The 10,883-nt window shown below is 43.4% G+C and overlaps 1 protein-coding gene across 3 annotated transcripts in view; it reads left to right on the forward strand.

The window, feature by feature from the left end:
* Positions 1-10,683, forward strand: part of mvk (mevalonate kinase) — a 30,126-nt gene extending 19,443 nt beyond the window's left edge. For 2 of the 3 annotated variants that reach the window (XM_065026525.1, XM_065026527.1), the window contains 8 exons: positions 40-195; positions 941-1,044; positions 1,389-1,434; positions 1,884-1,974; positions 3,476-3,595; positions 3,806-3,959; positions 6,193-6,270; positions 9,628-10,683. In XM_065026525.1, coding sequence (XP_064882597.1) covers positions 40-195; positions 941-1,044; positions 1,389-1,434; positions 1,884-1,974; positions 3,476-3,595; positions 3,806-3,959; positions 6,193-6,270; positions 9,628-9,779 — 901 coding nt within the window. In that variant the 3' untranslated portion in view covers positions 9,780-10,683. The remainder of the gene's footprint in view (positions 1-39; positions 196-940; positions 1,045-1,388; positions 1,435-1,883; positions 1,975-3,475; positions 3,596-3,805; positions 3,960-6,192; positions 6,271-9,627) is intronic. The other variant, XM_029677518.2, reaches the window with a different exon arrangement.
* Positions 10,684-10,883: the final 200 nt, after the last annotated feature.

A 10,883-nucleotide genomic window follows, 5' to 3' on the forward strand; every position in this document is an offset into this window, starting at 1 on the left:
AGAATGAGAATTTGGTTCATGGTTCTTGCTCCATCGCAGGGAGTTACCCAGCCTGACTGTGTCTGTGTGGTCAGAGTTGCCAACTGGAGCGGGTCTGGGGTCAAGTGCTGCCTACTCTGTGTGCCTGGCTGCCGCTCTGCTCTCTGCAAGTGGGACCATCCCTTCTCTACTCAGTGACCAGGAAAGCACAGCCAGGTAATGACTGCACAACAAATTGTCTACTAGATCTAATAACATTGCAACATTTAAATTGTCTATTGGAACAATGTAAGCCATATTTGTCTTAGTCTGCATGTACTGTAGTTTTATGTAGAGTAGTTGCACCACTCAATGCACAGTCAGACAATGCACGGTTCTCTCACCGTAACGTATGTCCTAATATATACAGTGGGGCAAAAAAGTATTTAGTCAGCCACCAATTGTGCAAGTTCTCCCACTTAAAAAGATGAGCGAGGCCTGTAATTTTCATCATAGGTACACTTCAACTATGACAGACAAAATGAGGGGAAAAAATCCAGAAAATCACATTGTAGGATTTTTTTATGAATTTATTTGCAAATTATGGTGGAAAATAAGTATTTGGTCAATAACAAAAGTTTATCTTTTTTATTTTTTCTATACTTTTTTTATCCGTTATTTTATCAGGTAAATTGACTGAGAACACGTTCTCATTTGCAGCAACGACCTGGGGAATAGTTACAGGATGAATGAGCCAATTGTAAACTGTTTTATCTCACATGTATTGGGTACTGCCGCCACTGAAGGATGCTATTCCAAAATTCAGTTAGGACTTTGTTACTGATGTCCTCACATGTTAGTATGGGTAGGGCTCATCACAAGCACAGACTGAAGGACAGCAGGGAAATGCTGATGGGGCTTGAATGCCCAGTGTACATTGTCATTGTAATCATCTTTACTATATTTCATCATGTTTCGACAGGTGGGGTGAGGTGGAGATGGAGCTGATCAACAGGTGGGCGTTTCAGGGGGAGAGGATCATCCATGGGAACCCGTCGGGGGTGGACAACGCCGTGGGGACATGGGGTAAGACCCACGCAACACCACAGTACCACACAGCTTTGCATTGTGATGTATGATACCATGAACTGTGTATGTGGACACTACAACAGAATGATATGATACAATCTGGCAACATTTGTCGTCTGCAGAACTCACAGTGTTGTAGGGATTTATCTTGTTGTAGGATCTCTGTGAGAAGGCAGACGTTATTTGTGCGGATGTTACAGTAAACGGAGGGGAAATGTGCTGCACTATTCCTTTGTGTGTTGCGAGGGCTGTTTTGCGGTCAGAAAATGTATGCTCTATTGTGTTCTTTATTTTCATCCGATGCCCATTTCTTTCACTTTGTTTTGACTCTTTTTTTTTAGGTGGCATATTGAGATACCATTCTGGGAAAATAACACCCCTAAACAGGTACTGAACAGTTTTTTGCTTAACAAATCACCTTTCCATGAATATGCTCGCTGGGCCTAATTTACATTGACAGATTTACAGACTGTGATCGCAGACATCATTTTAAAGTAGTCTACTGGGTTGGGAAGGGATCCCAGAATGTTATCCAGGTCAGTGGGGGGGGGGGGGGGGGTCAGCCTGTGAATTATACACTTGAGCGAACATTCCAGCAGGGAAGGTGGAATTTAAATCCCCAAGTGAAGTTGAAATGGACTACTTTAGAATGAAGACGGCGTTGCCCATGCTGTCACAAGAGTGGTCAATGGAAAAGATAGGCGATGCTCCCTCTGTGGACTCTACTATTGCCACTCGTATGAGGGAACCCATAACAGTAGCAACACCTGGACAAATACAGGTGCATCATGTGGTATTATATTGCTAACCTGCCTTTTTTATTTTCCCATTTGCAGGGTCCCAATGTTAAGGATCCTACTCACAAACACCAAGGTCCCTCGCAGCACCAAGGTACTTGTTGCTGGAGTGAAGGACAAAATGAACAAGGTACTTAATGGCTGCCATCTCATCTCCCCTGTGTTCACCTCCCCAGCCCTGTAATTAGTGTAATCGCCTGTGCTTTCATTTGTATGGGAAAGGCACTCTGGGGCCTGGCATTGAGTGCCTTTGGGTCATTCCGTGTCATTTCAATTACTTTCTGACTGCACAACTTTTAGATTTCAACAAAACCTTCCGTACATGTTTGCCCGTGGTAGAAGTTGTCAGAAAGTGACATTTTGGACCTGAATGCCAAAACATTCAGGAGATAGGGGTGCTCAAACCACTCTACCATGGGCAAACATGTACCACCCTACCACCCTACATGTAAACCACCCTACCACGGGCAAACATGTACCACCCTACATGTAAACCACCCTACCATCAATGAAAAAGATAAATGTTTGAATTTGATATAATCTTACAAACAGGGTTGTCAGTCTTTTTTTTTTTTACCTTTAAAATTCATTATCTAAATATGATTTATTTTAATTTTAAATGTTCATACAGTATCTGTTGTAGCTTAGATACAATTGTACATAATCAGAGGTGTTTGTGTTGTGCCCACCATTGGTTGAGACAGCATGCTCTTGAATGTCATGTTTTGGCTGATTTAATGAACAAAAAAATTCAATACAATTTACATTTCTACTTTCAAAATGGTTGGAAAGATGGTTGGAGGTCCACACATCAGAGAATGTTGACCTGAGTAGGAATATTCATTGTTTTAAAATAAACTGTCAATCTTACACAGTAAACCTATTGAAATCCTAGAAATATAGATAATAGAATAGACATTTCCATTCAAGTTGAAATTCAACGGTGGGTGGACTGGTGTCCATCTTTCTGTTAGTAATGGAAATGGAAATACATCCCGTTCTATGAATTCTGTTTCTATGACTGCAACGACCCCCCCCCCCCTGTATTCAAGATAATGCCGTGTCTCAATTTATGACAACACGCATACATTTTTCATTTTAAACAAGTATCTAGAAATTCAAAAATGATTTGACAACCCTTTTTGTAAGCTCAATCTCCTGAATCTTTGGGCATTCAAAAAGTCCCTTTCTGACCACTTCTGACATGGCCAAACATGTTTGGAAGGTTTTGTTGAAATCTAAAGGGGTGCAGATAGAAAGTAATTGAATTCATATGGAATGGCCAGTTCATAAAACATGGAGATGAAGCACTCAGCTAGCACCCCTGTGTGGCGTTGCCTTGACGACACCCACAGGGGTGAGCACTTCTGTTCTGTTAGATCGACATAGGTGGTGTTACTGGCAGTGTTATGATTGGGGGGGGGAGCAAGCAATGTTTTTCACTCAGCACTGAGTGACTGGCTTTTTGTGTTGCTGCTGTACGGTATCTGACTGTTTAAATGATTATGACCACTAGATGAGATATGAGTATTTGCTGCTTTAGTCTGCACTGTGGACTTCCTTTACATTCAATTCCCAATTATTTGTAAAAAGTATTAATTCTATGTTTATTTGCTGTCCCCTCCCCCCAGTTTCCCTCTATTATAAACCCTGTACTGGAATCTGTGAATGCAGTCTCCTGCACCTGCGAGCAGACCTTATCAGAGATGACCAACGACACCCCCACACCAGAGCACTACAATATCCTGGAGGTACCGTATGGAAATGCATGCACACGATGCCTATGGACAGTGTGTCCTGGTGCTGCAGACACACTACCAGTGTGACACAGTGTAGAAATGATTCCCTTCCTCTTACACGCGGGAAAGACTACAGCTGCGTGAAAAGACAAAATAGTATTTTCATGCAAAAAAAAAAAAAAGCTCAAATAAAAACGACAGCTGCTATTATGTCTACCGTAGGAACTCATTGACATCAACCAGCACCACCTGAACGTGATGGGTGTAGGACACCCGGCCCTGGACACCCTGTGCCGCGTCACCTTGGCCAGAGGGCTACACAGCAAGCTGACTGGTGCCGGCGGAGGGGGCTGTGGTATCACCCTGCTTAGACCAGGTACTGTAGCTCCATATCTACTTACCTCCCTATCTGGCTTACAGTAATCAAGTGGGGGGGGTGTCTGTCCCTATTTGTTCTTACACTGCATCGCCATCATCTTTGGTCCTCACCTTCATTTTGGGTTAGAGAGTTACCATTTTCTATTTGTAATGAATCCTTTTAAAAGTGAGAGATCTATGAAAGGACATCTGTAGATTTGGCTCCATTCTATTGATTGGATGTGGGGGTGGGGGGGGGGGTTCCTTCCTGCTGGAATTATTGTATGTCCTGGAAATCTCTACCTTAGTCGTCCTTATCTTCTTCCTCGTTTTAGGGAAAAGCTCTGTAGTCTCAAACCGACGGCGTAGAGAAGTAGGGATATGTCAGTACGCCAAGAGAGTGACAAACAGGATCCTATCTTCCACAAAAACAAAACAGGCAGAGAACCTGTCTGAATCCACTGCCTTCTTTGTTTATGCCTGCAGCCTGTAACACGTTGAATTTTAAATCAGCTAAAGATCTCCTAAATATATCCCCAACTGATGTTGATTTGCTTTGTTGTACTAGCAAGCAAGTGTTGCACATTTTTGTGGTTTGAAGCTATTTTCCAAAAAGTTTACTTAAGTGTCTGTTTTCCCTCCCAGTGCTCTCAGATCAGCTTTGGGCTTAAAGGCTTTGATTTGAGGTAGAGCAGGGACGAGCATGCAGTAAAGTAACCTGCTATCCTCCTGCCTTGTTAAAATCCACCACTGTCTGGTGACGTGCTAAATATTTATAATTTCTTTGCTGATGGGCATTGTAATGTTTTTTCCTCCACATAGAGATGTACTTTAGCTTATGGTTGGCTCTTCAGCTATGTAAATATTACTAATAATACAGTATATGCTATTTCGCAGATGCTTTTCATCCAAAGCAGCAAGTGAGAGCATCATTTTTTTAGTATATTTGACCCCTAACGGGAATTGAACCCACAACCCTGGAGTTGCTAGTGCCACTCAATTTCCAACTTATGCCGGTCATACACTACACGGTTTCGCCACGTTTTTGCTGTCCCAGGCTAATTTTCATGATCGGGGTGAAATCCTATGAACTTGGGTTAGTGTCAGTACGTCAGGACTTGTGTAGTTTGAGCGGATCAAGGACTCAACCATGATGGCTGTTCCATTCACCAGACCCCTGTTGGTTGTGCATCTTGTAGTATGAGCATTGCTACGATGCGATTAGACAAGGACTACTTCTAATAGCCAATGAGCACTCAGCATGTAAGACCAAATCAATGATGGCTAACATGGAACCCAAACCGTTTGCGCGCGTGCGCCATCGTGCATAAATGTATTTTGTCCCCCCACACCAAACGCGATCACGACACGCATGTTAAAATATCAAAACAAACTATGAATAGACCTATAGGACAATTTTTTTTCTTTTTTCTTGGGCCTCTATAACTATATCAAATTTTTTTTGAGAATTGGATTGTTCCCCTCTACCACACGGAACCCCACTAATCCTACCGACGGAAACGCATGAGGTGGCTAAAAACAGACCTCCATCCTATGCTAGCTTGCTACCGATGGCCCGGCTAGCTGTCTGAATCGCCGTGACCCCAACCAACCTCACTACTCACTGGACCCTTTTGATCACTTGACTAAGCATGCCTCTCCTTAATGTCAACATGCCTTGTCCATTGCTGTTCTGGTTAGTGTTTATTGGCTAAATTTACTGTAGAGCCTCTAGTCCTGCTCTCTATACCTTATCCAACCTATTAGTTCCACCACTCACACATGCGATGACATCTCCTGGTTTCAATGATGTTTCTAGAGACAATATCTCTCTCATCATCACTCAATACCTAGGTTTACCTCCACTGTATTCACATCCTACCATACCTTTGTCTGTACATTATACCTTGAAGCTATTTTATCGCCCCCAGAAACCTCCTTTTACGACAAATTCTCATTGCTTTTAGCCGCACCCTTATCCTACTCCTCCTCTTTTCCTCTGGTGATGTAGAGGTGAATCCAGGCCCTGCAGTGCCTAGCTCCACTCCTATTCCCCAGGCGCTCTCTTTTGATGACTTCTGTAACCGTAATAGCCTTGGTTTCATGCATGTTAACATTAGAAGCCTCCCTAAGTTTGTTTTATTCACTGCTTTAGCACACTCTACCAACCCGGATGTTCTAGCTGTGTCTGAATCCTGGCTTAGGAAGACCACCAAAAATTCTGACATTTTCATCCCAAACTACATTTTCAGACAAGATAGAACTGCCAAAGGGGACGGTGTTGCAATCTACTGCAAAGATAGCCTGCAGAGTTCTGTCCTACTATCCAGGTCTGTACCCAAACAATTTGAACTTCTACTTTTAATAATCCACCGCTCTAAAAACTCTCACCGTTGCCGCCTGCTATAGACCACCCTCTGCCCCCAGCTGTGCTCTGGACACCATATGTGAACTGATTGCCCCCCCATCTATCTTTAGAGCTCGTGCTGCTAGGCGACCTAAACTGGAACATGCTTAACACCCCAGCCATCCTACAATCTAAGCTTGATGCTTTCAATCTCACACAAATTATCAATGAACCTACCAGGTACCTCCCCAAAGCCGTAAACACAGCCACCCTCATAGATATCATCCTAACCAACTTGCCCTCTAAATACACCTCTGCTGTCTTCAACCAAAATCTCAGCGATCACTGCCTCATTGCCTGCATCCGTAATGGGTCAGCGGTCAAACGACCTCCACTCATCACTGTCAAACGCTCCCTGAAACACTTCAGCGAGCAGGCCTTTCTAATCGACCTGGCCAGGGTATCCTGGAAGGATATTGATCTCATCCCGTCAGTAGGGGATGCCTGGTTATTTTTTTTAAATGCCTTCCTAACCATCTTAAATAAGCATGCCCCATTCAAGAAATTTAGAACCGGGAACAGATATAGCCCTTGGTTCTCCCCAGACCTGACTGCCCTTAACCAACACAAAAACATCCTATGGCGTTCTGCATTAGCATCGAACAGCCCCTGTGATATGCAGCTTTTCAGGAAAGCTAGAAACCAATATACACAGGCAGTTAGAAAAGCCAAGGCTAGCTTTTTCAAGCAGAAATTTGCTTCCTGCAACACTAACTCAAAAAAGTTCTGGGACACTGTAAAGTCCATGGAGAATAAGAACACCTCCTCCCAGCTGCCCACTGCACTGAAGATAGGAAACACTGTCACCACTGATAAATCCACTATAATTGAGAATTTCAATAAGCGTTTTTCTACGGCTGGCCATGCTTTCCACCTGGCTACCCCTACCCCGGTCAACAGCACTGCACCCCCCACAGCAACTCGCCCAAGCCTTCCCCATTTCTCCTTCTCCCAAATCCAGTCAGGTGATGTTCTAAAAGAACTGCAACATCTGGACCCCTACAAATCAGCCCGGGATAGACAATCTGGACCCTTTCTTTCTAAAATGATCTGCCGAAATTGTTGCCACCCCTATTACTAGCCTGTTCAACCTCTCTTTTGTGTCGTCTGAGATTCCCAAAGATTGGAAAGCAGCTGTGGTCATCCCCCTCTTCAAAGGGAGGGACACTCTTGACCCAAACTGCTATAGACCTATATCTATCCTACCCTGCCTTTCTAAGGTCTTCGAAAGCCAAGTCAACAAACAGATTACCGACCATTTCGAATCTCACCATATCCTCTCTGCTATGCAATCTGGTTTCCGAAATGGTCATGGGTGCACCTCAGCCATGCTCAAGGTCCTAAACGATGTCTTAACCGCCATCGATAAGAAACATTACTGTGCAGCCGTATTCATTGATCTGACTAAGGCTTTCGACTCTGTCAATCACCACATCCTCATCGGCAGACTCGACAGCCTTGGTTTCTCAAATCATCGCCTGGTTCACCAACTACTTCTCTGATAGAGTTCAGTGTGTCAAATCGGAGGGTCTGTTGTCCGGACCTCTGGCAGTCTCTATGGGGGTGCCACAGGGTTCAATTCTTGGACTGACTCTCTTCTCTGTATACATCAATGGTGAGTCTCTGATCCACCTCTACGCAGACGACACCATTCTGTATACTTCTGGCCCTTCTTTGGACACTGTGTTAACAACCCTCCAGGCAAGTTTCAATGCCATTACAACTCTCCTTCCATGGCCTCCAATTGCTCTTAAATACAAGTAAAACTAAATGCATGCTCTTCAACCGATCGCTGCCTGCACCTGACCGCTTGTCCAACATCACTACTCTGGACGACTCTGACTTAGAATACATGGACAACTACAAATACCTAGGTGTCTGGTTAGACTGTAAACTCTCCTTCCAGACCCACATCAAACATCTCCAATCCAGTTAAATCTACAATTGGCTTCCTATTTCGCAACAAAGCATCCTTCACTCATGCTGCCAAACATACCCTTGTAAAACTGGCCATCCTACAAATCCTCGACTTCGGCGATGTCATTTACAAAATAGCCTCCAATACCCTACTCAACAAATTGGATGCAGTCTATCACAGTGCCATCCGTTTTGTCACCAAAGACCCATATACTACCCACCATTGCGACCTGTACGCTCTTGTTGGCTGGCCCTCGCTTCATACTCGTCGCCAAACCCACTGGCTCCATGTCATCTACAAGACCCTGCTAGGTAAAGTCCCCCCTTATCTCAGCTCGCTGGTCACCATAACATCACCCACCTATAGCACGCGCTCCAGCAGGTATATCTGTCTGGTCACCCCCAAAACCAATTCTTTCTTTGGCCGCCTCTCCTTCCAGTTCTCTGCTCCCAATGACTGGAACGAACTACAAAACTCTCTGAAACTGGAAACACTTATCTCCCTCGCTAGATTTAAGCACCAGCTCTCAGAGCAGCTCACAGATTACTGCACCTGTACATAGCCCATCTATAATTTAGCCCAAACAACTACCTCTTTCCCTACTGTATTTATTTTATTTGATTTATTTATTTTGCTCCTTTGCACCCCATTATTTTTATTTCTACTTTGCACATTCTTCCATTGCAAATCTACCATTCCAGTGTTTTACTTGCTATATTGTATTTACTTTGCCACCATGCCTTTACCTCCCTTATCTCACCTCATTTGCTCACATCGTATATAGACTTGTTTCTACTGTATTATTGACTGTATGTTTGTTTTACTCCATGTGTAACTCTGTCGTTGTATGTGTCGAACTGCTTTGCTTTATCTTGGCCAGGTCGCAATTGTAAATGAGAACTTGTTCTCAATTTGCCTACCTAGTTAAATAAAGGTGAAATAAAAAAAATTAAATTAAAAATAGCACATTTGACACATTCACACCCTAAGTGTTTTTTAAATATTTTTTACCCCTAGCCCTTACACATTTTTTAAATCCAGTTATTTGTTTTGTCCCATTTATTTGACACCGCTGGTGTGCGCCCTTCTGCTGTTTGCTGGCGAGGGCTTTGTGAGCAGCTCTCACAGCGGCCATCAGACTCCCACAGCACAGAGCTCTAGGGTGCATCCAGGGCAAAGGGTGCCAATTGTGTAGCAGCCGAAGTCATTCTCAGAGATGAATTAGGTAAAAACCTACGCAGATGTAAACTAATCCTCTTGCACAGGAGGCACGCACGGAGGGGCAAACACTGTCGAGTCGTGTATTTTGAATGTAGCTCACTGTTTGTGACTTTGTTTTTCCTTGTGATTTTCCTCTGGTAGAAACGGAGTGCTCGGTGATCCAGAACACTATCCAGGACTTGAGAGACTGTGGCTATGACTGCTGGGAGACCAGTGTAGGTGCAGAAGGCGTGCAGCAGCACTCTCCCCTCGCCGTCAAAAAGGAGGCCCTGGAGGTTTTAGCACGCTACTGAGACCCACTGGCCATGGGTCTGCCCTTCCTATGGGTGAACAGGTGACGCTTTGCTCCATTACTTTGGCCTACCAAGTCTTCTATTGTTAAGGCCTGACAACTTCCAACAGAAGAGTTGGCTACAGCACAATACAGCATGGGACATGCATAAATGCTAATAGCGCTTCTCTAACGACCAACCGTCAAGTCAGCCTCTTTGTTTCAGGGGAGGACAGTTGCTAATCACCCACTCTTCATATATTTTTCTGCCATTTCACGAGGTCATGGAACTAAGATTGTAGGGGCACTAGGCAGGTGATCACACCTCCCTTTTAAAATAAGTGGTGTTCTTTGTTTTCATTATTTGGTATGCACTGTAGCCTTCCCTATCCCCTGGCTTGAAATGATTGTTTACTAATGTGTATTTAAACTGTTTTTGGTTTAGCAGGAGCTTACCATGAAACTTCAAAAGAAGATGTTGCAAAAAAGCAAGATAAACCCAGTGCGTAGCAGTGTGTCTAGGTGCTAGTATTTAAAAACAAGTCAAAAATGTATTGAAAGATGACAGGCCACCGACCTTGACTCCAGTGTATATTTGCTTTTCTTTTTAATATTAGCATTGCATCAAACTCAGTTGGTCACCTGATTTCTTTTTCTTTTTTTCAGTTTGCAGTTGTTTACACTTGTTTTTGAATATCAATACCTTGGTTGACTTGTTCTTCGTTTCAAATGAGGGTGCTGTGAGCCATTTGTCGTATAGATGGCAGCAAAATGTAAGAATGAACTAACCTCTTAACTGACATGAGCAAATCGTAGCGAAGAGATTGTCATTCAGTTTTTGCTTCAGGTGTTAATACAATGCCAAAGCAGATGCATTCCTAGGTATACAAACCTTTTTAAAACTGAAAATAAAAATGTGCATAATTCTCTGTGTCACATAAGGGTAATTGTTTTCTCAATGTCCAAAGCAAAAATGTAATTCCTCCATATTTTTGGTGGCGAGAGACCATCTTTTGAAGATAGCCCCTCAAGCTCTTCTTTCCAAGAGATGACTATGAACTTGAAAATGACAGCATTTCTCTGATTTCTTTGGTCATCAGATATGTCTGACATCACGCCACAGATC

Source organism: Oncorhynchus nerka, linkage group LG13, assembly GCF_034236695.1.
Source record: "Oncorhynchus nerka isolate Pitt River linkage group LG13, Oner_Uvic_2.0, whole genome shotgun sequence".
Lineage (NCBI taxonomy): Eukaryota > Metazoa > Chordata > Actinopteri > Salmoniformes > Salmonidae > Oncorhynchus > Oncorhynchus nerka.